The sequence below is a fragment of the Antechinus flavipes genome, chromosome 4 (assembly GCF_016432865.1).
Source record: "Antechinus flavipes isolate AdamAnt ecotype Samford, QLD, Australia chromosome 4, AdamAnt_v2, whole genome shotgun sequence".
NCBI classification, from domain to species: Eukaryota; Metazoa; Chordata; class Mammalia; order Dasyuromorphia; family Dasyuridae; genus Antechinus; species Antechinus flavipes.
The window spans coordinates 357,817,814-357,845,755 of NC_067401.1; the positions used below are offsets into that span (position 1 = coordinate 357,817,814).

At 36.4% G+C, this 27,942-nt stretch overlaps 1 protein-coding gene across 2 annotated transcripts in view; it reads right to left on the bottom strand.

Moving 5' to 3' along the window:
- The window catches only part of RPS6KA2 (ribosomal protein S6 kinase A2), a 525,834-nt gene that overhangs the window by 10,734 nt on the left and 487,158 nt on the right, over positions 1–27,942 (bottom strand). For both annotated transcript variants that reach the window (XM_051998093.1, XM_051998094.1), the window contains 5 exons: positions 18,324–18,413; positions 8,158–8,316; positions 6,343–6,504; positions 3,580–3,656; positions 1,432–1,549 (listed from right to left, as the gene is read on the bottom strand). In XM_051998093.1, coding sequence (XP_051854053.1) covers positions 1,432–1,549; positions 3,580–3,656; positions 6,343–6,504; positions 8,158–8,316; positions 18,324–18,413 — 606 coding nt within the window. The remainder of the gene's footprint in view (positions 1–1,431; positions 1,550–3,579; positions 3,657–6,342; positions 6,505–8,157; positions 8,317–18,323; positions 18,414–27,942) is intronic.

Genomic DNA, 27,942 nt, shown 5'->3' on the forward strand with positions numbered 1-27,942 from the left:
AACTTTGGTATAACATTACAAAGTTTGCAAATAGCTTTTATCTCTCTATTGATCTATCTATCTATCTATCTATCTCTAATCTCATTTGATTCTACTGACATTCCTGTGAGATAGGTACTATTATCTTCCTTTTATGGTAAGGAAACTCAAGTCCAGGGAATCTGCCCATGTTCCCATGGCTAGAAAGTATCTGAGGTAGTACTTAAACTCAGCTGTTCTTGAGTTCACATCCAATCCTCTATGTGCTCTTCTACTTAACTGTGATATACTATATGAGATATTCTTTGATTGTATATGAACTGATTGACGTCAATTAACAATAGTTTCAACTGTGAAGTGTGGAAAAAGTGAGATGGGCCCACAAGAGATTAGACAACAGTCTGGAAAGGATTTATTGCCATTTAAAATTATCATATCCTAATGCCCTGAGTAATTAGGCATTTATCCATTCATGTTCATGAGAAAAATAATTCATTTATACCCCAACTCTATTCCAATCAGTATTAATAATTTTTAGTATTAATCAATTTGATAGAATCATATTAAAGTTCTATAGATAAGACCCCAGAGCTGCAGATTCTAAGTTCACTTGCTTAACTATAGGAAGTTAACTAAAGACCTTCCCCTCTAGTTTTTCCTTGTCATTGTGACCAACCCCAGCAGGGCAGAGTTCACAGCTATATGGAAAGTGCCCTAAAATATTTCTGTATCTCCAGACCAATCACCGGTCCAATAGGAACAGATGATCATCTTATGACCACTTTGATCACTGATTGTGATAGCTTGTTCCATTTCCTTCTGCTCATGCTAATGAGAAACCGGTCCATCTTATATGGAGATGTTCCTTGCTTCATCCAACTTGTGATCCTGCTGACATAGTATTTTGCTTATTTTAGCTTATTATCACATGTCAATCAATGGAATTGTTGTATATTTGGCCTAGCTGTTCTGGACTGGCTGGACAACTAGTCCAATAAAAATAGAGCCCTGGAAGGAGGAGGCATCTCAGATAATGAGGAAGATCTGAAGTCCATTTCATTGGAGAGGACCATAGACCTTTTAATAAAATGCCATTGGCTCAGTGCTCTGTCTTAGTCTCTTTTAAGTGGGATAGTTTTAATCCCCACATGTACAATATGCATATATATGTATGTATGTATGTGTCTATGTATGTTGCCTTGGACATTTACTACCTGTGTGAGCCTGGGCAAGTCACTTAACCTCAGTCTGCCTCAGTTTCTTCAGCAGTAAAACGGGGGAAATAATAGCACCCATCTTCCAGTAAATGATAATAATTGTAAAGCCCTTAGCACAGTACCTGGCAGATAGTAAATACTATATAAACACTGTCATTATTTTTATTATCATAAAGAAACTTGTTAATGAAACACTTCTAACCTGTTCAGGTAGGTACACAAAGTTTTCACTTACTTTTGCAGCATCAGATACAGAATCCCAGTTTCCTCCTGAAAGTGCATATTTCCCACTGCCAATTCTTGCCAAAATTTCTTCAGGGGTATCGTCTGGCCCATTTGCAAAAGGAGTGAACCTGTGATATGAATAAACTTAGTGTAACAGAGTTCCTTTCCATATTTTGAGATGTTTGGTATTGAAAAACAGGACCCCGTATTATTAAAAAGAACCATTTTTTAAAGGAATCATTTCTCCATTTTCCTTTGTGGCAGATCAGATTACTACTTGCTGGCATATAAACTCAACCTGATTTTCTTTGATACACCTTATTTCGATGTAAAGTTGAATACTTACATTTTACACATGATGAAAATGGGAGAAGAGATTGTTATATGCTGAGGATCATTTTAGTTAAGAGTCAAGCAGAAAAACCATAATTTCTGCCATTCAATTCACTAGTCTAATTTAGGAATTCTAAAAATATGATCTAGGACCCAAGCTTTGGTTTATATGATCCTATTTTATTAATTATTTATTAGGTGGCTTTGTGAGAGGCAGAGATAAGGGCTGGGACTTTGTTATTGTTCAGTCATTTTTCAGTCATATTTGATTCTTTGTGACCTATTTGGGGTTTCCTTGACAGAGATATGCCATTTTCTTCTTCAACTCATTTTCCAGATGAGGAAACGGAGGCAAAGGGTGAAGTGACTTGCCCAAGGTCACAATGCTAGTAAATGTCTGAGGGCAGATTTGAACTCAGAAAGATGAGTCTTCCTGATTTTAGTTCTGGTGTTCTATTCATTGTGCTACCTAGTTATATGACTCACCTTTACAGGCTATAAAGATATAAACTGAACAGTTATTGCCCTCAAGGAGCTCAAGTTTTATTGTGTCTAATGACATAGACAGAAATAAGCATGATACAAGGAAAATTGATGAGAGAGACCACTGTAAGACAAACTTTGTATTTTTGAGGATGAATTAATTTCATTTCTTTTGCTCTACTGAAATATTTTTGTGCATGTGCAACATAGAAGTTGTTAGTCCAAGTGCTTTGTTTATAGGATTTTTAACTTGATCCACATCTCCAAAGATTGAAAAAAGTTAAAGAAAAAATGTCATAGGGTCATGGAGTTTTAGAGTTGTAAGGAGACATGGAGATTATTTAATTGAACCCTCAACTGATACTCTCAAGTGAATTGATAGGAAATTTAGAATGGCGTCCTGTTACGCAGCCTGGCATTTTGTCAGAAGGCTTTTGGAAGAGATTATAGTTATTCCTTGTGTGCTAGGATGGTGCCATAGTGCATAGAATAATGGGTCTGAAATCAGATAGACTCATCTTCATGAGTTTAAGTATGGCCTTAGACACTTCTTAGCTGTATGATCCCCAGGAATATCATTTAACCTTGTTTGCCTCAGTTTCCCCATCTGTAAAATGAGCTGGAGAAGACAATGGCAAACCATTCCAGTATGTTTGTCAAGAAAATCCCAAATAGGGTGACAAAAAGTTGGGCATGCCTGAAAAACAACTCAACAATAATTTCCCCTTTACTAGTATGATCTTGATCAGGTCATCAGATTCAACTGCCGGATCTCAGTTTCCCCATTTGTAGAATGAACAGGTTGGGCTAGATGAGAAATTCTTAACATACGTGTGTATGTATGTGATGAAATCCTTTGGCAATCTGGTGAACCTCTTCTCAGAATAATGTTTTTCAATGACCAAAAAAATTAAGAATTTATATTAAAATATACTTATCAAAAACATTATAGAAAATTTATGGACTTCAGATTAAGAACTTGGGGATCTAGGTGATATCTGAGCTTTCAGGTCTAAATCCTATCATCATTTGGGAAAATTTACTTTAAAAAGTAAGGGGCCAAAGTTCCAGTTCCTTATTCTTCTGTTGCTATAGTTATGGGTTGGATAGGGTACAGGAGGGAAGAAGAAGAAAAGAGGGTGGGATTCAGCCTCCAAAGGGCTTTAGTGTATGTGTGAATGTGTTGTCTGGGAAGAAAGAAGAGGCAAGAGCCTAGGAGAGGTGTGTAGACGCTGGTTTTGCAATAATTTCAAGCCCAAGCCCTACTAAAAATCAGCCCCCACACCCTCCTGTCACGTGCACTCCAGCCTGCTACTCCCTGCCAAGGAAGGTGTTTGCTTACCCTGCCAGCATTGTATATAAAAGGATCCCTAAGCTCCAGATATCGCAAGCTGCATCATAGCCCTGGCGTTTCAAAACCTATGGGGAGGAAAAAAGAGATAATTAATTAATGTTCTAGTCCTGGAAAAATCTAACTTGAACGAGGTCAATAAGTAAGATGGGATGAGGATCATGATACAGGGGGAGGCTTTGAAATCTTGACTTCCCTTTACAACACAATTGACATGGCTGAAGAATATTGATGATTTGTGATACAGAACAAAAGTGCTACAATCTCCTTTTATATCCTTATAGTCATATAAACAAGAAGAAAAAACATGTGAATATTGACTAAAAATTCATATTCATAAGAGAATCTTTTATTTGTTTGAGCATGATCACAGAAAACATTACCAAAGGAGGTTCTTGGATAACCTCATATCAACTTCTCACTTGCTTTTACTGCTGAGTCCCATTTAGTAGGTTTCACAAATCTTATCAATAGCCAATCTCAGTAGCTTTCTTGTTTCCCCACCTTAATTAATTGATGTTAGGAAAGAGCTCCATTTCTCCGTTAGGTGGCAGGCGTGCTCTTTCTTCCTCAGTCATTTGCCATCTCTTTTACTAGTGTCATAATAGAGGGTTTCCAAAATGAATAGCTCTACTTAACAAAGGAACCACGTGGAAACAAATGTAGATGAGGAAAAGCAAATAACCCAGAGGAATGTTAGCTTTTCGTTGGTATAAATCACCTAAAACACATGCTTTTAAAAATATCCTTATTATTGATTAAATCGGCAGTATTTGTACTTTCTATATATAATGGAGAGTTGATAACATTTTTGTTCACATTTCTGAGTGTTTTGACTTGATGTTTTAATTTATCGTTGATGTTCCCTCCATATCCTTTTCCCTTCTCTTCTTTTGTATTTTCATTCAGCAAGTTCCAAGGAAGGATGCCTTAGTTCAAACCTTGTCTTAAACCCTTGACAGCTGTATGACTCGAGTCCATAATTTAACCTCCCTCTGCCTCTGTTTCCTTATTTACAAAATGGGAATATGAATAGCATCTCATAGAATTGTTGTGAGGATCAAATGAGGTAATATATGCTAAGCATTTGCAAATCTTAAAGCATTACAGAAATGCTAACTGAAATTTTTAGCTATTAGCTTTTATCATCCATTAGTGATCTCAGCCTCTGACTATTTTCTCCTTTTCTGATTCTCTCATGTTTGCCTCTAAAACTATAACTAGGGTAAGGCACCCATGTTTTTATAACTCAGGGTGAAAATTTTTGAAGGATCCCAAAATATTGTCCTGGAGTGTGTTTTTCTTCCCTTACTCTTTCTTTCTGGACCTTCTGTCCACCATCCCAACAGGATGATGGTTTGGACCTGGGGCATGCATACTTTCTCCCTTTCAGAAGCAGCTCTGTGATATGCCAGGGTTTATTTATTCTATCCTAGTCTAGTTTCTACCCAGATACTCCTTAATTGTTCAGACACAATAATAGCTAGTTAATAGTTCTGCTTAGCTGCATTCCTAAAGACATTGATTAACCTACATGAGCCATATTACTGACATTACAAGGTAATTGAAAAGAGTTGAATGAGAGCTTGGAAAAGGAAGAAAAAACTTCCTTACAGGTTCCTCTTACTAGACCCTGTAACTCCAAGGCATGGAAAATTCTTAGAAAACAGCTTTCAGGATTCAGTTTCAGGTTTTGCTGACAATTTAGCCAATCTGAGGTTTTTATGAATCTTTAATGTTATTAATTTTAGTGTCTGCTCTCTGCCCTTTCTATTATAGTTAGCAATTTGAAGTAGGAATTAGGGTGCAAATTATGTCCAATAAAAATCTAATGTTCAATAAATACACGCGGTATGATAGCCATGTAGTGCTTCATCTCTCTCTCCCTCAACCTGAATTCTATTATTATACTTCCTCTATTTCTTTTGTTCTTATTATAGTTTGACCTTGTATCATATTTATTCATGTACATATGATATTTCCTATTAAATTAATCACCACAAAAATTATATAGTTTTTTACCTTGGATTTTTAGTGCTTATGGCATTGCATTTAAGAAATTTTTTATTTATTTCTAGACAAGATACTATATTGCATTTTAAGGAAAAACAGATATGAGTATATAAACAGATACATATATATGTATATATGTGCATATAAGCAAATTAGTTGCTTATAATTAATTCCAAACCAAATCGGTAACCATCCAAATCTTCTATTAAGATCATGCTAACCAGAAAGAAGTGAGAGATCATTTTCAGATTTCAAAACAGGAAAATAAAAATGTGAAGTGCTAGGTGTAAGTTCACCTGAGAGATTCATGGAGACTGACTTAGGAAAAAAAAATCCCCAATCCGTGATCTTAATTCCACTGGGGCATAGGGAAAAGAGCATCAGGTTTCAAAGAATATGAGCTCCAATCTCAGCTTTATCACTTATTACCTTACATCATCCTGAGCTAGTTACTATTCTCTCCAGATCTTAGCTTCCTTATCCATAAGATGAGAGGGTTGGAATAACTGATTTTTAACAGCCCTTCCAGGTCTAGGATTTTTGATTCAAACTGTCACTGATATGAAGAGGAAAAAAAGGATTTTATAATTTTTGTTTACAAATATATTTTGAGTGAATCTTTGTTATCAGAAAAATAAACTAAAGGCTATAATGTTTATATGTGTGTTTTGAGAAAATGTGAAAAAGCTGGTGACTTTCTCAAAGATGGTTAAATCTTTCTAATGGTTTGTGAGTTCTGACCTCAGGGGCCACGAAGTTAGCCGTGTAGCACGGTGTCATGAGCAGTCCATTCTCTGCCCTTAGTTGTTTGGCAAATCCAAAATCGCAGATCCTGATGGAATCTGGATTTCCAGACTCATCCATATATAGAATATTACTAGGTTTCAGATCTCGATGAACGACCTGGAGAGACATAAAACATTCTTTGTTATTCGGGAGCTGGGATAAGGGAAAAAGGGGAAAAGATTAAATAAAACCAGAAGGGATGGATTTATGTAGAATGTGTTCATTCTGAACTGATATCTCAGCAGGAAGTAGAGAAGTTATAACTAATAAGCTGTTGTCTTATTTGAAGAGTTTATCTATCATCTTTCTTCTCATTCTCTTTTTCTAATTTCCTTCTCCCCCTGCCATTTTGATCTGTCATTCAATTTCAAAAATCCAGTATTAAGAGCCCTAATAGTGAACATTTGAGAAATAAATAAATACATTCCCACTAGGAAGAAAGGGTAGGACACAATGAGCTATTTTATTAAAAGGAAATATAGTGGGCTGGGTTAAGCTGACAACCTTTCATATATCATGGTCTGATGGTAGGCCCAAGAGATATGTTAAAGCAAGGTAGATATTTAGGTGGAAAAGCCATTTCTTTTGAAGGGAAGCAAAGAGGATTACTGTAATAACATGCTGTAAACCTCAGGTAGGCTAGGGATGTGAATGTCTCAAATCTCTTATTAAAAAAATCGAAGAGAGAATCCAAGAAGTAAAGAGGAATAGGAGGGAATTGGGGAATCAGAGTCCATGTTTAAGCTAAGCCCCAATGGAAGAATGATGACTTCTTTTTAACTTCCACTACATCATTTTATTAATTATAAAAAAATCTGAAAACCAACCACATCATCATTGCAAGTACTAGTTCTGGAGTCTGGTTATACTGAGGACAAAACCAAATGTTTTTTTCTATCCTTTAAATAGTTATACACATAAGTATTATGTGGTCTTGAAGAAATCATAAACTTGTTTTAGTGAATAAAGGACACACAGCCTGACTACCCAGCATTATCTGTTTCCCAGGAATGATGAGAAAATAGGTAATTACCACTGTCAATAATGTAATCATCATTCCCATGGCTAAGTAATGCCATCTGTAGAATATCTCCCATTTTTCCTTATTTAGTTAGGTCTAAAAGTACCAAGTTAATGAAGATTTTAATATAATTTCCTTGGGGGATCATTTCATCATCCATTATGAACTTGCTAGGATACATCTTCAAGTCTTCAGCTTTAATTCAATTAGTTTATTTTTCTTTCTTTCCCCTAGAGTTGTCCTCTAATGCTTCCTTCTGTCATGGAAGTGATGCTCAATTTCTGAAAATGATGCCAGTGGGGCATAAATTATGATATATCTTACCAAGTTGCAAAGGCTTCAAGTAAAGGCTTGGATCTTCAATGATCCATCAATAAAATCATAGATTCATTCAACATTTGATATACATTTATTAAGTATTTAGTATGTGAGAGGGAGAGTGGAGTAGCAGATAGAGAGCTACACTCAAGTAGCCTACTTTCTATTTGATCATTGATGTACTGAAATGCCTTTCTCTCTAAAAATAACCGTATGTGAATGCTTTGGCACTTGTACACAGGTGTATTTAGTGGAAGAATAATAAATTTCTCTAAAGTATTGATTTAATTAATTAAATTAAATTAAATTAGGAATTAAAGGAACGTCTTAATTCTGATTTCATAAATTCATTTTTACTGTTCCTATTTTTATTATTAAAATTATGAACTTTACTATCATAACTATCATGCAGGAGAAAACAAGAAACTTACTCCTTGGGAGTGAAGGTAGTCCATAGTCTTGGTAATGGTACAGAGCACAGCACTAGCTTCCCTTTCTGAGAAATATTTCTGACGGAGGATGCGGTCTAAGAGTTCCCCACCTCTCATCAGCTCCATCACAAGATAAACATACTTCCCATCATCATAGACCTAGAGGATCAGAGAAAGATAAAGTTAGAAGATGTGATAGCCCTGATGAAATACTTGTGATTCTATAATAATTGAGACTCATCACTGTGAAGCATTATAGCATCTCTTAAAGAAGATCCAAAGAAGTTAGAAGAAACTGCAGAAAAGATAGAACAGATTATTAGTTAGTAGTGAATGCAGTGTTGACTTGGGTCCAAAAAAAAGTCCTTCATGGGAAACAAGTGAACAGTTATTCTAATCCACATCAGAAGTAACATTCTATGCTGTCATTACTTCCATAAAAATTCAGATTTAATAATATATTACAAAATGCATTATTGAAGAAAATTTGCTTCATAATTTCACCTTATCTGTTTTTCTATGAGGCAGCTAGGTGGTACAGTGAACAGGAAGACTACCTTCCTGAATTCAAAATGTGGATGTGTGACCTTGGGCAATTCATTTAACCCTTTTTGCCTCAGTTTCTTCAACTGTAAAATGAGCTGGAGAAGGAAAAGGCAAACTGCTCCAGTGCCTCTGCCAAGAAAACCCCAAATGGTGTCATGTAGATTTGAACATGACCGAAAAAATGATTGAACAACAATAATAAAATCATTCATTTCATGATACATCTCTATTTTCCACTATGATCAAAATTGCCAACAAATGTGTTACTTAAGCTTAGGTCGGGTAAATTTTTCTGAGTATCAGAACACGAAGGCAGAAGCAGATGCAAATAGTTGTCTATAGTCAGGAAAATGTGAAAATAACATAAGAAGCAATGGTCAAAATATCATTTCGTTCAGATTGGATTATGATCAACCTTGCAGCTTTTGTGATACTCTGGTCCATCTGTTGTGTTATTCATATGTTCAGCCCCAGTGTGACATAATCAGAATGCTCAATTAGGAGTCAAAAAAACTGAGCATGCTTGCTTTTTGGCTCCATGATTTAAATTAATTAAGCTAATGCACATTCTTAATTAATTAATTAATTAGATTAATTTAACCACTCAGCCTTATTTTTCTCAATTATAAATGGGGATAATAAAGCAGGACTACTTATAGGATTGTGAGGTTTAAATGAAGAAAAGATACATAAAGAGTATTGTCATGCATATATGAATTTGTAAATTATACCACTATTAGCATTATGAAGTCCTATTTGGGAAATGAAAATATAAGTATGTTGAGAATTTCATCTTCAAATTGGTAGAGGATCTTCCTGAATATAGAATGAAACTTCAAACAGAGTTAAATCAATCTGATAAAGAGAATTTATCCCAAGGGTCATCTAAGCAAGAAACATCACTTATGTGGGCTCTTGTTACTAGAAAAGCAACTTCAAACCTGCTGATTTCCATTTTGAAAGTGTAATGAAGTAGGAAAAAGCATTGTAATAGGAGTTAGGATTTCAAGCTTTAGAACGATCTTGAACAAATCATTTCTCTTTGTATCATTTTCTTCATCCATAAGATAATGAAGTTGATTATGTGATTTCTGAGGTTCTTTCCAGCTCTAAATCCTATTAATATTTTTGTGATAATATTTGTCAAAACACTGGACTGCCTTGAAGCTAACCAGATCAATGCAATGCAGCTTTGAAAGTCTTTATTAGTGCAGAGGATTCCCCATTGACTCCAGCCCAAAAATTTATGCTGCTCAGGAGAACATTTTATATCCAGATCTTGAGGATCACACTCATAAAATGTCCTGTGCCTCTTTCCTCTCTGTTGTATTTTTCCCTTGACTCCCTCGTTTTGCTTCCCTCCTCTATTGCAAGAACTCTAGTTCTTAATTATTTCCCCCCAGAACTATTAATTTTGCAGGATAAGCTTAGAATGTGTGCAAAGTAGAAGGATGAGAAAAGGGCATTTTGGAGTAAGAGCCTCAAGGGCCAAAATGACTTAAATGCAAAGATATTTCTCTTCTTTTAGAGAAAAGATTTTTGGCAACTGGATTAGTGTCTTCTTCAGACAGAATACTTTGAAGCAACAGAAACCTTAAAGCTTTTTTAAGGATGTGGCTTTTCCAAGAAGGCCTTCCTAGACTTAAGTAATTCTTGTATTTACACATTATCTACTCATACTATTCCTTCACAGACAGTTTAATTCATTGTTCATAATTACAAGTCAGTTAAAACACAATGTACTTTCAAATAATTGTTACTAAAGTAGTCCGCTGCCATTCAAAGAAATGTATGAAATTAATATAATTGCTTTTAACTTACTAATAATTCAACCAATAATTTAAAAAATAATAATTTCTCTGGTTTTAAAATTATCCTAGAACTTAATGGAAATAATATGGAATTCATAGAAGCTTGTAGGATTGATTTCTTCATTTGATCAATGGCACATATATAAAGGACAGTTGGTTGATGAATAAAGTATTGAACTGGGAGTCAGGAAGACTTTATTGAGAATTCAGACTCAAATGCTTACTAGCCTAGCCTAATTGTTCTAAACTTCAGTTTTCTTATTTGTAAACATGGGGATACCACCTATGTCACAGGGTTGTTGTGAGGTACAAATGAGAATATATAAAGCATTTTTCAAATTTTAAATATCTTTACCAATTTGAGATTTTAATAATAACAATAATAATTATAACTAGATAATGAGAAAACTATGAAATTTAGGTTCTGTTTTAATCTAAAGCTATATTTCACTGAGTATTTTAATTGCTGTGGAATGCGCCTATGGAAGTATTCCCATGGCAGAAGCTATTTGGTTTTAGAATGGACCTCTGATGGCAACAGCTCATTTCAGATAGACTGCCTCACGAGATAATGGGGGTTTCCTCCCTAGAAGTTTTCAGTTAAAGCTATTTATTCACTTGCAAGGTATCTGTTATCAGTGATTCTTTTTTGAATACTGATTCTTTGAATACAAATGGTTTCTGGATTCATTCCAACTCTGAAATTTTGTGACACTTAATAATTCTAGATTTAAGAATTCTTTTTTTTTATTTTTTTAAATTTTTTATTTAATAATTACATTATATTGACACTCATTTCTGTTCCGATTTTTTTTCCCCTCCCTCCCTCCACCCCCTCCCCTAGATGGCAAGCAGTCCTTTATATGTTGGATATGTTGCAGTATATCCTAGATACAATATATGTTGCAGAACCGAACAGTTCTCTTGTTGCGTAGGGAGAATTGGATTCAGAAGGTATAAATAATCCGGGAAGAAAAACAAAAATGCAGATAGTTCACATTCGTTTCCCAGTGTTCTTTCTTTGGGTGTAGCTGCTTTTGTCCGTCATTTATCAATTGAAACTCAGGTCTCTTTGTCAAAGACATCCACTTCCATCAAAATATGTCCTCATACAATATCGTTGTCGAAGTGTATAATGATCTCCTGGTTCTGCTCATTTCACTTAGCATCAGTTCATGTAGGTCTCTCCAAGCCTCTCTGTATTCATCCTGCTGGTCATTTCTTACAGAACAATAATATTCCATAACATTCATATACCACAATTTACCCAGCCATTCTCCAATTGATGGGCATCCATTCATTTTCCAGTTTCTAGCCACTACAAACAGGGCTGCTACAAACATTTTGGCACATACAGGTCCCTTTCCCTTCTTTAGTATTTCTTTGGGATATAAGCCCAATAGAAACACTGCTGGATCAAAGGATATGCACATTTTGATAATTTTTTGGGCATAATTCCAGATTGCTCTCCAGAATGGTTGGATTCGTTCACAACTCCACCAACAATGCATTAGTGTCCCAGTTTTCCCGCATCCCCTCCAACATTCATCATTATTTTTTCCTGTCATCTTAGCCAATCTGACAGGTGTGTAGTGGTATCTCAGAGTTGTCTTAATTTGCATTTCTCTGATCAATAATGATTTGGAACACTCTTTCATATGAGTGGTAATAGTTTCAATCTCATCCTCTGAAAATTGTCTGTTCATATCCTTTGACCATTTATCAATTGGAGAATGGCTTGATTTCTTATAAATTTGAGTCAGTTCTCTATATATTTTGGAAATGAGGCCTTTATCAGAACCTTTAACTGTGAAAATGTTTTCCCAGTTTGTTGCTTCCCTTCTAATCTTGTTTGCATTAGTTTTATTTGTACAAAGGCTTTTTAATTTGATGTAATCGAAATTTTCTATTCTGTGATCAGTAATGGTCTCTAGTTCATCTTTGGTCACAAATTTCTTTCTCCTCCACAAGTCTGAGAGATAAACTATTCTATGTTCCTCTAATTTATTTATAATCTCGTTCTTTATGCCTAGGTCATAGACCCATTTTGATCTTATCTTGGTATATGGTGTTAAGTGTGGGTCCATGCCTAATTTCTGCCATACTAATTTCCAATTATCCCAGCAGTTTTTATCAAATAATGAATTCTTTTCCCAGAAGTTAGGGGCTTTGGGTTTGTCAAACACTAGATTGCTATAATTGACTATTCTGTCTTGTGAGCCTAGCCTTTTCCACTGATCCACTAATCTATTTCTTAGCCAATACCAAATGGTTTTGGTGACTGCTGCTCTATAATATAATTTTAGATCAGGTACAGCTAGGCCACCTTCATTTGATTTTTTTTTTCATTAATTCCCTTGAGATTCTCGACTTTTTATTGTTCCATATGAATTTTGTTGTTATTTTTTCTAGATCAATAAAATATTTTCTTGGAAGTCTGATTGGTATAGCACTAAATAAATAGATTAGTTTAGGGAGTATTGTCATCTTTATTATGTTCGCTCGGCCGATCCAAGAGCACTTAATATTTTTCCAATTATTTAAGTCTGACTTTATTTGTGTGGAGACTTTTTTATAATTTTGCTCATATAATTCCTGACTTTCCTTTGGTAGATAGATTCCCAAATATTTTATGGTATCAACAGTTATTCTGAATGGAATTTCTCTTTGTATCTCTTGCTGTTGGGTTTTGTTGGTGATGTATAAAAATGCTGAGGATTTATGGGGATTTATTTTGTAGCCAGCTACTTTGCTAAAATTATGAATTATTTCCAATAGCTTTTTGGTAGAATCTCTGGGGTTCTCTAGGTATACCATCATATCATCTGCAAAGAGTGATAGTTTGGTTTCCTCATTGCCTACTCTAATTCCTTTTATATCTTTCTCGACTCTTATTGCCGAGGCTAGTGTTTCTAATACGATATTAAATAATAATGGTGATAGTGGGCAACCTTGCTTCACTCCAGATCTTACTGGGAAAGGTTCCAGTTTTTCCCCATTGCATATGATGCTTACTGATGGTTTTAAATATATGCTCCTGACTATTTTAAGGAAAAGTCCATTTATTCCTATGCTCTCAAGTGTTTTTATTAGGAATGGATGTTGGATTTTATCAAATGCTTTTTCTGCATCTATTGAGATGATCATGTGGTTTTTGTTTGTTTGGTTATTGATATAGTCAATTATGCTAATAGTTTTCCTAATATTGAACCAGCCCTGCATTCCTGGTATAAATCCTACTTGGTCATAGTGTATTATCCTGGTGACAATTTTCTGTAATCTTTTTGCTAATATTTTATTTAAGATTTTAGCATCAATATTCATTAGGGAGATTGGTCTATAATTTTCTTTCTCTGTTTTCAGCCTACCTGGTTTAGGTATCAGTACCATATCTGTGTCATAAAAGGAGTTTGGTAGGACTCCTTCAATCCCTATTTTTTCAAATAGTTTATATAACATTGGAGTTAATTGTTCTTTAAATGTTTGGTAGAATTCACATGTAAATCCATCTGGTCCTGGGGATTTTTTCTTAGGGAGTTGATTGATAGTTTGTTCTATTTCTTTTTCTGAGATGGGACTGTTTAGGATATTTACTTCTTCCTCTGTTAGTTTGGGCAAGCTGTATTTTTGGAGATATTTTTCTATTTCATTTAAGTTGTCGAATTTATTGGCATAAAGTTGGGCAAAGTAACTCCTAATTATTGCTCTAATTTCCTCTTCGTTAGTGGTGAGTTCTCCCTTTTCATTTTTAAGACTAACAATTTGATTTTCCTCTTTCCTTTTTTTAATCAGATTTACTAAGGGTTTGTCTATTTTGTTGGTTTTTTCATAGAACCAACTCTTAGTTTTATTAATCAATTCAATAGTTTTTTTACTTTCAATTTTATTGATCTCACCTTTTACTTTTAGAATTTCAAGTTTAGTGTTTGACTGGGGGTTTTTAATTTGTTCCTTTTCTAGCATTTTTAATTGCAAACCCAATTCATTGACCTTCTCTTTCTCTATTTTATACAAATAGGCCTCTAGAGATATGAAATTTCCCCTTATTACCGCTTTGGCTGCATCCCATACATTTTGGTATGATGTCTCATTATTATCGTTTTCTTGGGTGAAGTTATTAATTATGTCTATGATTTGCTGTTTTACCCAATCATTCTTTAGTATGAGATTATTTAGTTTCCAATTATTTTTTGGTCTACTTCCCCCTGCTTTTTTGTTGAATGTAATTTTCATTGCATCGTGGTCTGAAAAGGATGCATTTACTATTTCTGCCTTACTACATTTGAGTTTGAGGTTTTTATGTCCTAATATATGGTCAATTTTTGTATAGGTTCCATGAACTGCTGAAAAGAAAGTGTATTCCTTTCTGTCTCCATTACATTTTCTCCAGAGATCTATCATATCTAGCTTTTCTAGTATTCTGTTTACCTCTTTGACTTCTTTCTTATTTATTTTCTGGTTTGATTTATCTAATTCTGAGAGTGCAAGGTTAAGATCTCCCACTATTATAGTTTTACTGTCTATTTCTTCTTGCAGCTCTCTTAGTTTCTCTTTTAAGAATTTAGATGCTACCCCACTTGGTGCATATATGTTTAATATAGATAGTGCTTCATTATCCATGCTACCCTTTAGCAAGATATAGTGTCCTTCCTTATCTCTTTTAATTAGGTCAATTTTTGCTTTAGCTTGATCTGAGATCAGGATGGCTACCCCTGCTTTTTTGACTTCACCTGAAGCATAGTAGATTTTGCTCCAACCTTTTACCTTTAACCTGCATGTATCTCCCCGCTTCAGGTGTGTTTCCTGTAAACAACATATTGTAGGATTCTGGCTTTTAATCCATTCTGCTAACCACTTCCTCTTTATGGGGGAGTTTACCCCGTTCACGTTTATGGTTAGAATGACCAATTCTGTATTACTTGCCATCTTGTTAACCCCGTTTATGCTTTCCTCCCTTCTTTCCCCTTTCCCCCCCTTCCAAGTATTAAGCTTGTGAGCACCCCTTGCTTCTCACAGCCCTCCCTTTTTAGTGTCCCTCCCCCCGCCTTAGAGTTCCTCCCCCTATCTTACCCCTTTCCCTCCCAGTTCCCGTATTCCCTTCCGCTTAGCTTATTCCTTCCCTTTCCACTTTTCCCTTCTCACTTTTCAATGAGATGGGAGAAGTTTCACCATAGATTGAATATGTCTTAAGATTTTTCACTTAAAGCCAATTCTGAAGGCAGTAAGATACCCACTATATTCATCCCCCTCCATTCTTTCTCTCAGATATAATAGGTTTCCTATGCCTCTTCATGAGATGTACTACCCCCACTTTCCCCTTTTTCTGGTACAATGTCCTTTCCACATCAATTTCTAGAACAAGGTATACATGTATTCTTTATACATCTATATAGTCAAAATATAGTTCCCAAGATTAATCTTTACCTTTTTAGATTTCTCTTGAGTTCTATATTTGTAGATCAAACTTTTTGTTAAGTTCTGGTTTTTTCATCAGAAATAGATGAAATTCGCTTACTTCGTTGAATGTCCATCTTCTTCCCTGGAAAAAGATGCTCATTCTCGCTGGGTAAGTTATTTTTAGTTGCATACCAAGTTCCTTAGCCTTTCGGAATATCATATTCCAGGCCCTTCGATCTTTTAATGTGGATGCTGCCAGATCCTGGGTGATCCTTATTGTGGCTCCTTGATACTTGAATTGGGTTTTTCTAGCCGCTTGCAGTATTTTTTCTTTCATCTGAGGGTTCTGGCATTTGGCCACTATATTCCTTGGTGTTTTGATTTTAGGATCCCTTTCAGTGGGTGATCGATGAATCCTTTCAATGTTTATTTTTTCCTCTGTTCCTATGACTTCTGGGCAGTTCTCTTTGATAATTTCCTGGAAGACGGTGTCCAGACTCTTTTTTTCATCATGTTTTTCTGGGAGTCCAATGATTCTCAGATTGTCTCTCCTGGATCTGTTTTCCAGGTCTGTTGTCTTCCCCAGAAGGTATTTCACATTTTTCTCCATTGTTTGATTTTTTTGGATTTGCTTGACTGATTCTTCTTGTCTCCTCGAGTCATTCAATTCCACTTGTTCAATTCTGATTTTCAGTGAAGTATTCTCTTCACTCACTTTTTTAAAATCTTTCTCTAATTGTCCCATTGAGTTCTTTTGTTCTGTGGAATTTTTTTCCATTTCGCCAATTTTGTTTTTTAGAGAGCTGTTTTCTGTTTCCAGTTCACTAATCCTATTTTTCAAGGATTTTACTTCTTTATCCACTCTCTCTTTAACTGACTTCTCCAGGCTCTTTTGCCAAGCCTCCCTCTCCTTTTGCAGAGCCTCCCTCTCCTTTTCCCATTTTTCTTCTAGCTCCCTTGTGAGAGCCTTTTTAATCACTTCTATGAGGTTCATCTGTGCTGAGGAACAGACGATCTCCTCCTTTGGGGAATCACCTGGGGACTGCCTGTTTTTAGTCTCCTCAGGATTTAGAGTCTGCTCTCTATCTGTATAGAAGCTGTCAAGGGTTAAAGTCCTCTTCAGCTTCTTGCTCATTCTGTCTATTAATCAGAGACAAACTACCAAAGAAAAACAGAAAAAACTGGAGTCTTTCTTTGGGGGAGGGGCTGGGTGTGTTATCGAGCTTCCTCTACAGACTGCAGGTGGCAGCAGTGAGGCACTAGCAGGACTGTGCTGCGCCTGCGCTCTGAGATCCCAGAGCGTGCTGAGTCACTGAGGGGGGGGAAGGGGGGGGCGGCCAGGTCCCGAGAGACTCCAGCTGTTTGGGGTTGTATTCTTGTTTTTAGCTTCTCTGCTGGGCTGTTGACTTGCTGCAGGTTCCAAACCTGTAGCGAAGCTCTCCCCGCAGAGACGACTACGATCACTCCCCACCCCCTCTCAGCTCTGCTCCCGTGATCTCACTGCCGCTGCCCTCAGCCTGCGCCCGATCTAAAACCGCCCCAGCCCTCCAGTAAAGACAGACCTTTCTTGGCGGATCTCAAGGATGGCTTCTCTTGGTAACTATATGTGGGTTTTTTTCAGTCAAGCATTGATTCAGAGGCTTGTAATGAAGTGGATAGTGAGAGAAAGCGCAGAGCTTATGCAACTGTGAGCCTCCTCTCCGCCATCTTAACCGGAAGTCCGATTTAAGAATTCTTAAGGGCACTCTGGAGCTCAAGAGGAGATATAGCTCCTTAAACGATCCCTCTTACCTCTCACATCCATTTCATGATAGGAGCCAATCAATGTTGTGTGAGTGCTAAGTGGACCAATCAATAATTGCTCCTTGGTTCACAGGCAGTAAAGAAAAATAGCCATTGGGCCCCTTGGGAGAAAAATCAGTGATCTCTAGGGATATAACTAAATATGAGTCCCTTTTATAAATAAAAAAATGGAAATGGAACCAGACTTAATAGTGAAAGAATTAAGAAATAAACCTAGATATCTTGGATTTTGATACAGTTACTAGCCTATTATTGCTATGTTTTCAAGTCACTCTTACACATAAGATGATAAGAAAATCACACCTGATTGACAGTTCACAAAAGTGATAATTTCATCCTTTATATACAAATTACAGGATGGGAAGAGAGATGGTGATCAAAATGATGATGTAAGAACATTACTTTATAAGTTCAGTTTGTCACATACACTTGATACTGCAGGATGAATGATGTGGAACAAGAAGCTTAGCCTTTTAGTTATGGACAGGCAATATATTTATAACTCCTTGGAATTATGCAGAAACACAAAACAACTCCTTTCCCACTGATTAAAAAAAAGAAGAGTAGTAGAAAGAGCAGTAACATCTTGTTTGTGGTGAGGCTACTTACATCCTTCAGAGTGATGATGTTTGGATGCTGTCCATATCGTAAAAGAATCTCAATTTCTTCTGAGGGGTCTCTTTTACTCTTGTCAATTATCTGAACAAATGGAGCATAAAGACAATAAACAATCTATTTATACACTTTAAAAAAAGGTATCTTCTTTCAACTTATCTGTCCTCGACTATTGTTTGCTAGGAATAATTCCACAAATTGACTTGAAATCGTTCCTTTCCTTTCTTCAAACCCATGTGAGCTAGAGTTCCCCTTCATCAAATAGCACTTCAAATTACTTACAAAATTTTCTCTCATTCTTTTTCCCATTTTTCACAAAATGAATGAAAAAGTCAGGGCTTAATTTTGAGATAATTCCAAAGAAAGGAGTGGTCACAGAAGGTTTGAGGAAGCTGATCTGAGATATTTGCTACAAATGATGCACATCAAAATCATTAAGTAACAGTATCTACATTTTATACTATACACTGAATACTTTTTGAGTTCTAATAGGTTTCCTGTCAACTTATTGAGTTCATCAAAAATCGAAAACCCCAAACCAAAGAAATCCTAAGAGTTTTTTTTTTTCTTTTCCTGAGACAGGTGGGGTTAAACAACTTGCCCAAAGTCACACAGCTAGGAAGCATTAAATATTTGAGGCTGGATTTGAATTCAGGTCCTTCTGATGGCCAGGTGCTCTTTCTACTGGGCCATCTAGCTGCCTCAAGAGCTTTTCAAGGGAAGAAAAATTTAAAATTCATATTTGTAGGGATTACAAGTAAAAATATGGGGAAGCAGATTTTGGCTATACATTTCTGTTGAGTCACAGAAGCACCTGAACTTTGCCTTGGTATTTTGAACAAATTATCAGATATACAGCAAGTTACACACATTTGCAAGTTTGTTTTAGAGATGGCAAGTACAAAGAAACTTGTCCTGTAGCTATTTTTTAGACACCTTTTAGTGAATGTTTTGTACTGATGTTTATACTTGACATTTTTTTTACATAATAAGAAAGATGTGGTTCCTTTACTGAGAAGAGTGATTGTTCTGAAATTATTTACTATGGGTTCAAATAATTTTTTCTAACTATTGACTATATTCTAGAGTAGATCCTTCCCAAGGAACAGTGGGACACAGGAGCAAACAGTAAGGATTAATTTTTGAATAAGATCTTTTAAAATATGGGACCCAGCTAGGAAACAGTGGGAGGTCTTGGAGCTCACAGAAGGGGATCACAGTAATGTAGACTGTTCTATAACCACTTCCTTTAGGGGAGAAGAAGCTCTGGGGTTCATAAAACCAAAGCAACAAATTGTCAACTTTACCAAAAAGTGAAGGATTAACCACTAGCTATCAAATGTGTTTCAGTTAGAATACTTGGAACAGAAAGGGTGAAAAAGAAAAAAAAGTCTTCAAGGGTTAGGGTCTTTGAAATCTTCAAGAGGGTTCAGTACATACGTATCCCCCCGTCCCTCCCCAAAAAAACAGGAAGTTGAAGTCTAGGGGGACAAATCTTTGGTGGTAATATGGGAAAGGTCAGTGGTATGCTAGAGCCAGTTTGTTCCAGCTTTTAAGAATTGAATTGAATTTTCAGTGTGAGCATTTATATCATGGAAATCAGCAAATACTCTAAATCTGGAATTGATTTATTCTCTTGATCCCTTAAGAAAAGTGATGGAGAAAATGCAAACAATGCTGATTAAATTTAGAAGTATGTCTTATGTACATTTCCCCCTCAGAGAGCTAGTTGTTAAACATTTACCAGCACAAAAAAAAAGGGTACTTTTCATGTTCGGACTTAGGATAGGGCTGCCTCTTCCCTGGCTTCAATAGGGAGGCAACGAAGAGCCAAGAGAAAGACTTATGGGGGAGTAGAAAACACAGGTTGGAGCTCTAGGAAAGCCTACTTTGTAGGGCTTCCAGACTTTCAAAAATCTTCAATGGCTTCCTATTACTTCTAGGGAAGTTTCTCTTAATCTTTTCTTTATTACTGACCCCTTCGGCAGTGTGGCGAATCTTATAATCTTTGCTAATGTTTGCAAATGTAGAGCCTGCCTAAGCTTGTGCAGCCCTCAAAAACCTTGGGTGAGCTCTATAATGGGATGAAACATAGGACTGTGGTAGAGGGTTTGGTAGTAATTTAAAATTTAAAAATAAGCTTTTGTTGTTCAGTCATTTTTTCAGGCTGCTTGCCTTTTCATAATCCCATTTGGGGTTTTCTTGGCAAGGATACTGGAATGATTTGCCATTTCCTTTTCCAGTTCATTTTATAGATGAGGAAACACAGGCAAATAGGTTTAAAGGACTTCCCTAAAGTCACAAAGCTATTAAGTAACTGAGGCTGAATTTGAACTCAGGTTCCCCCCCCCCCACCTGAGGCATTTGGGGTTAAGTGACTTGCCCAGGGCCACACAGCTAGGAAGTGTTAAGTGTCTGAGGCCAGATTTGAATTCTGGTTCTCCAGACTTCAGAGCTGGTGCTCTATCCAGTGCACCACCTAGCAGCGCCAAACTCAGATCTTTTTGACTGTAGGTAGGGTACTCTATCCACTAGTCATAGAACAGTGACTAGTAAAATGACCCCAGAATCAGACACTTCTGACTATATGACCCCAGCAAGTCATTTAATTGCCCATGTTCTAAACCAGGTTTAAGGTTCTTTCTCTTGTGACCCCTTTTTGCCCAAGAAATTTTTATGTGACTCTGACTATATAAATATATAAAGTAGGTGTACAAGTCAAATATTTACTGATAATAAGTGTTAACTTCATGACCTCCTCACATTCAAATACAAGACCCCATATGAGGTTGCAACCCACAGATTAAGAAACTGGGTTTTAAACGGCTCTTCAAGGCTATAAAATGGAAAGCAGGTGCTCAATAGCATTTTCTTCCTAAGGAGTTCCAGTGAAATCTAAAGTTTAGTCCAAAAAAAAATCCAAAACAGAAGTCTTATAGAAAAATAGTAAAGATCTGTATGCTGTTTTTAGGGAGTAGGAAATGGCTCGCATTGTTCTCAGAGGGAAATAACATGGATAGTGAGTATTTTAAAATGAAGGGTATGATTGTGAGAGGGGTAGTTTCTTAGTGCCTTAGATAACTTGTGTCCCAACCTAACAAGAAACAAAAAACATTCTAATCCCAAAAGAAGCATGACTTAAAAGTCCTTCAAATCTTAGTCTGATTTCAGAATTACAAATCAGGGCCAACTATTCCACAGCTGTCAATTTTACAACTGTTCATCTGTCTACACAAGTCGACTATTGTGCTTAATGTTTGAATCTGGAAATATATGCAAAATGGCACTGGTGGGGGTATCTTAACTATGCCCCTGCTTTTGAGGGGTCCAACCTATGTGTATAATCCAAAGATCCCAGCCTCCTATTGGCTTTCAAAAATGAGAAGGCAGAACAGTCCAATTCTAAATATTATTTCAATGAAGCAATTTGTGATACCGTTACCGATCAGCCCTCCTTGACTGAAAATTATGTACAGCATAGTTAAAATTAAAATTTATTTAGTGTTAATAATATGACAGAGACTTTACTGTTGAGTTTCTCAAATTATCTTAAATACTGGAAACTGCACTGAATGGCATTTAATCTGGATTCTATAGCCAAACAAAAGGTTCAGTTGGCATGTGAACTCATAGCCCCAGGAAATCCTGGAAGGTGTTTAAAGCTTAATGTTGTAGTTGGTACAATTGTGGTGGCTTCTCTCTTTTAAGGTCCCTTAAATCGTCTCTCAAACCTCTCCTCCACTCCCAATTCCATGTGGTTTAACAGATGAAGAGCTTAATCCCTATTTAAATACCTAGAGTTTATAGTCAAACCCTGACAGTTTATGCATGCTGTGATTAAATGAATCTACAATGACCTAAACCTCTAAACAATGAAAATGAGCCTCTGTTTTTCTAACACAAGAAGTGTGTGTGTGTGTGTGTGTGTGTGTGTGTGTGTTCCAGTTTTTAGCTCATATGGCTGCCTGCTGAATGGAAAGAGGGAGACACAAGTTTAATTCTTGGCCCTGACACTTCTCAATGAATGATCAGGGATGAGAAACTTAGGTTTTTTGAGCCTTAGCATCTTTATCTTGTGAAAAGAGATTAATGATACACAGGTGGTAGCTACCTCACAGGGTTGCAGATATGTGTACTATATATTTTTTTGTGGACTAACAATCTTAGGTCAAAAATTCTATATAAATATGTTATTGTTATTTTAGTGAAGATGTTGAGACTGTAATAATTCTTTTGTGAAAGCTTTATATTTTTTAAAATGATATGCATGGATGTTTATAATAATTCAATAAATTCTGAGATGATGTTACTCTAAAAAAGAGAAAGGGTTGAAAGCTTACTTTTTTTGTTATCTCATGAAGTCAGATCTTGGATAGCTTATTCCTAGACACTACTGTGTGATAAATTAACTTCTTATTTGTTGTGCCAGTAAAAAACTAAATTTGAAATCTAATCAAAAGACTATTTGATTACAACATATAAATGACAGTTCCTCTTTTTTTTCTTTTTTGGTACTCTTCTAGTATTGGGATAGAACATTTTCTAAGAAGAACTTCTTTCTGCCAGTGCTGTTTAGTGCCTGTTCTGCAACTAGAGGGTTGCTCAGGGGCATGAAGAAATTAAATGACTTTTCTATAGTTTCACAGCCAGTATGTATTAGGTACAGGACTTAAATCCACATATTCCTCTGAGGATGTCTTCTTATCCATAGGCTTTTAGGGCCATTTCCAGTCATCCTGATCTACATCTGGCCACTGGATCCAGATGGCTCTTGCCCAGCCCTCCCTCACTTAAATCCAATTCACTTGCATGTCATAGCATCATCTCCCTAATGTTATGGTCCTCTTTCATAACCAACAATAGCAATGGCCTCTATTCACTAAAGCTGCCTCTAGAGTCTCCCTATCTGTTGGATGGAAGTTATCAATTTTGGTATTTTCTTTTATCTCACACTATTCTATTATAGATAACAACCCAGTCAAGTTAAAGATTCTCCTTCACAGAGAGGGATTTCTCAATGTGCTAGGGACAGGGACCTTCCATTAGGTCTCCTGAAATTATGTTGCTAAGAATGCAGCAAAAAGACATTTTATCTGAATTCTCTGGTATTCTACTGAAGAAGCTCTCGAAATATGATCTGGAGATCCATGGGGATCTCGGAAACACTTTTAGGGAGCCTGAGAGGTTAGAACAATTTTTATAATAGTTAATTTTTATATAATTTTATAATAATACCAAGATGTTGTCATTACTAATATAATAAATAACAATATCTGTAACTCATACAAACATAAGTTCTTTGAGAAGTCTTCTATAATTTTTAATGGTGTAAAGGAATCTTGAGAGCAAAACATTTAAGAACCACTGGTCTGGTGGTTAGGATTCACTGCTCTTAATACCATAGTCTTGAATTTAGTGTCTAAATATTTGGGAAGATATTTGGGAAACATCTCGATATAGGGACAAAGAAAGGGAGCCTTGGAACCAAGAACTGGTTTCAAATATGCCTCTGAACCACATTGGCTATGGGACTCTAGCTCTGTCCATAACCTCCACAGGCAATGGTAGCCTCCTCAGCTGCATTTACATTAAAATCCCAGGTCTAGCTCTGAATGCTATTGTAATGCCAGACAAACTGAGGCAGGAGAGAGATTAGAGAGTTTTTAATATTTTATTAATGGGAGAGTAAGATTGACTGGACAGGACTCTCGTCTCAAATTATCCAGTCAGACAGAGATAAAGATATACTGGGACCAAGGAATTCATGTTGGTCCCAGGTCTAGAGGAAACTATCATCTCAAAGAATCCAGCATCCAGCATCCACCGCCAGCCGCTATTCTCCAGCAATGAATGGAGAATCTCTAACCTTTATATACCTTTTGGAGACAAAGAAGAGGGAAAGAGCTAGCTGGAAAAGGCTATGAATCAAAAAGGAACCCAGAGACAGGATGTCTGAATACCCAGAGATAAAGATGTTAATGAACTATCTTGGAATATTTTAAAGGGATGTTGTAACTTTTCAAGGACAGAAGATAATCAGGAGCTCTACTCTCTTGTTTATCTTGCTTGGGCTAACAATTTATAATCTTAGACTAATTGGTCCTCAGCCTTCATGGACCAGAGGGAGATTTACAGTTTAGGGGAGTAATTAGGGAGACTGAGACAAGGGAAACTTGTACAAAGAAACTGAGTCAGGACAGTTAAAGAAAACTGTGGCATAACATTATCTAAGATATAAACAGTCTTACTGGTTATGATCACAAGTAGCACAGAGTTTTATTTTGGAATATTAGGCAGAAGAGAGGGAATAAAACTGGGATTTCAACAGGAGAGAACTCCCTATTAATCCAAGTTAGCACTTCTACTATGTTATGTCACTTAATCCTGTTTGCCTCAATTTGCTCATCTGTAAAATTGGCAGCTGGAGGAAGGACAAATTGCTTTAGTTGTTTTTGCCAAGAAAATCCCAAATGGAGTCACAAAAGTTGGAGTTGGACATAAGTGAAATGACTAAACATATGCTCCAAGTCATTTAGAAGCTAAATTGTCATAATGGCTCTTTCTCTAAATATCTGTCTTGAATTATAATTTTGAAGGAAAGAGATATCCAAGAGGGAACATGACTAGCCCAAGATCACACAGTCAATGAAGAGAAGAGCCTGAATTAGAACTCAAATTGTATGTTTGGTTAAACTATTTCCTCTCTGAAAGTAGAATATCCATCTTCATCAGGACAAGACCTGAAAAGAAAGTATTGTTAATAAGAATCTTAAAATTGCATTTTGTCTTTCTAGATTTGGTTTTCAAAATAATCCTGATTTCTTTGAGAGGGGAAATAGTGAGTAGAGAACTAAAGTATATAAGATAAGAGGCTTTGGATTTTGAGGAAGTTCTTTCATTTCATGGGGATTTAGTTTCTCTGTGGTTTCATATAAATGAAGATTATCATAATTTGCATTAGGAAGCAGGGATTAAGCCGGCTTCTTATTTCCTACTTTTTGGAGACCCTAGAATCCCAAATTGATATAAACTATTAGAGGTAGAAGGAATGTTAGAGGTTTTCCAGTCCAGGGCTTTTTCAATTTTTTCCATTTGTGACCCCTTTTTGGGTCCTGGGAATGTAGATATATAAAATAGATGTACAAATCAAATACTGATAATAAATCATAATTTTGTGACTTCCATATTCATTTACAAAACCTCATATGGGGTCCTAACCCACAGTTTAAAGAAGTTTTGGTTTAATCTATTGAAGTCTAGAGAAATAAAGTGACTTGATCATATTTAGTTGGCAGATGATCTAAGACTGGAATTCAGCACTCTTGGCTCTCAGGACAATGCTCTTCTTATTATACCCCAAAATACCAAATGGCTAGCACATATCTCCATGCTTCACCTTTGGGATTTGTGCCAAGGATTATTATAATCTTTGGATTGATGCTAGGGCAAATTGTGGCAGACTAGAGGCAGGGAGGAGAAGGAAGTCTCAAACCATCTCACCCTCCTTGTATCAGGTTCTGATTACAATGAAAATAAAAATTATCTGGGTAAGATTGCAACTAAAATCTTCTATTTCATGAGTTCCAAATACTTTGTGTTCAGAGGGACTTTAGAGATCACCATATGCAAATACTTCATTATTTCCCATTCTATTAAGGCGAGGCTTAGAGAAAGGAACAATTTGCTAAGGTCACAAAATCATATTTACCTTCAATAAAGATATATACTGACAGCATCTAATATGGATTTTTTAAAAAAAATTTTGTACCTAATATTTATACTTTGAATTGTGTCAGGAAGTGCCAATTGCTGTCTCCAGGGCTATTTTCTTTCAGATAGTATATATTTTTTAAAAGCTATCCTATGAAGAAAGCTAAGGAGGAAGAAAGAATTATTAAGAAAGGATGAATACCTTTCCCAGTTACCACAGGAAGATTTCTGCACTGTTAGTGTGCCACTAAGCCCATAAGAAGGGGCTTAACCTATGTTGCTTTGGGAAACCAAAAAACTATAAATTTACTCTAAATAGATTTGTTCTCTGTGGACTCAATTTCCTGGAACTGCTATGGTATTCTATTCAAGGTGAAGTAAGCCATAAAAGGATGGTAGGTTTCTGATGCTTTGAATATTGTAGTTTTCATGCATTTTGTTGAGTAACAAATTCCAAGGAGGCATTTTTATTGTTTTGTTTTGTTTTTTCCTGTGAGGCAATTGCAGTTAAGGGACTTGCTCAGGGTCACACACTGATCAAGCCCTATCTCTTTTTGAGATGAATCTTTTGGCAGTTTCAAGGACTTTGGGGATGAGAGCTTTCCTTTGAATAGCTGTGGCTGGTAGAGGGAGGGCTGCAGAATCAGCCCAACCAGTTGTTAGATTGATATTGCCACAGGAGGTTTCCCTTAATGATAGATGTGGGGGCCAGGCTGGAAGCAAAGCATGGGGTCTGGATGGAACTCCTGGTCCTGGGCTGTGTCCCTGAAGAGAGGGGGTGGCCAGGATGCTGTTGTCAGTGGTTTGAGTCACCGTGTACATGAAGTTTCTCATCTCTCACAGGGTGACTCGTCGCTTTAGTTAGGCTGGCTTGGGTGGAAATCTTTTGGCATTTAATGAGTATGAAAAGCCCCTTCTCCATGGGGGTTGCCTTCTGGCATGAAAGCACTAGGAACTGGGTTGGAAGCAGGGTTACTCTTCTGGGGGATACAAATGCCAGGGCTCCTGGGTTTTCGCCACTGATCTGGAGTTGATGTAGGGGCAATAGTTTGACTCTTTGTCACCTCTTAAAATGATCTCATAAAAAGAATATCCGAGTTTATTATTTCTCTCAAGCTGAATTGATTTCTGTGAAGTTTCTTCAGGATGTTAGTTTACCATGGCATTGAATTCTCTAATATACTTTGTGGCTATCTATTAAGTCTCTACTATGAGCAAAGTATCAGGCTTAGTGTTATGGGGATTTAAAGGATTTGCTCTCCTAGGGTATATATTACTATCTGCACAACCTGAATTTGTCTCACATTTAAATATAGTAGGCAACCACTTTTAAGAATTCCAGGGAGACCCACTGAATCACAAATACCCTTCTTAACCGTTCACTACATAATGTCTGAAATTTTCACCATCACAGATTTACCCTTCTCAGCCAAGAACTTTTGTCCCCTGACAAAATGCAAATCTTGCTGGGAGGAGGAATGCTTTTAGTTGTCATCAATCACTTGCCTTTTAGAACTATGAATCCTTTCTGAGACCAGGCTCTGATGGGAAGAACTCATAAGAAGATAGGAGGGCAAAGTTTTGTTACTAAGTATAAGAAAGATACTAAAAGTGGGAAGCATGAAGACATTGAAGACACTTTTTTGCCTTCAAATCATCACTCTAGTATGGATGGCTATACTTTCCACTCTCTCTGCATTGAGCTATTTGTGGGGTTTGAGGAGCTCAAAAAAGAAGAGACAGAATCAATTCCATGATGCAAAGACTCTTCGTTCATAATTTTGAAACACTTTTTCACACCAGATCTAAGTAGGATCCAACTTTTCACTTGTCAAAAGGACAAATACCGCATTTGAAAGAAGAGGCATGCAAGAATTTTTAAAAATTGAACAGACATCTTCTG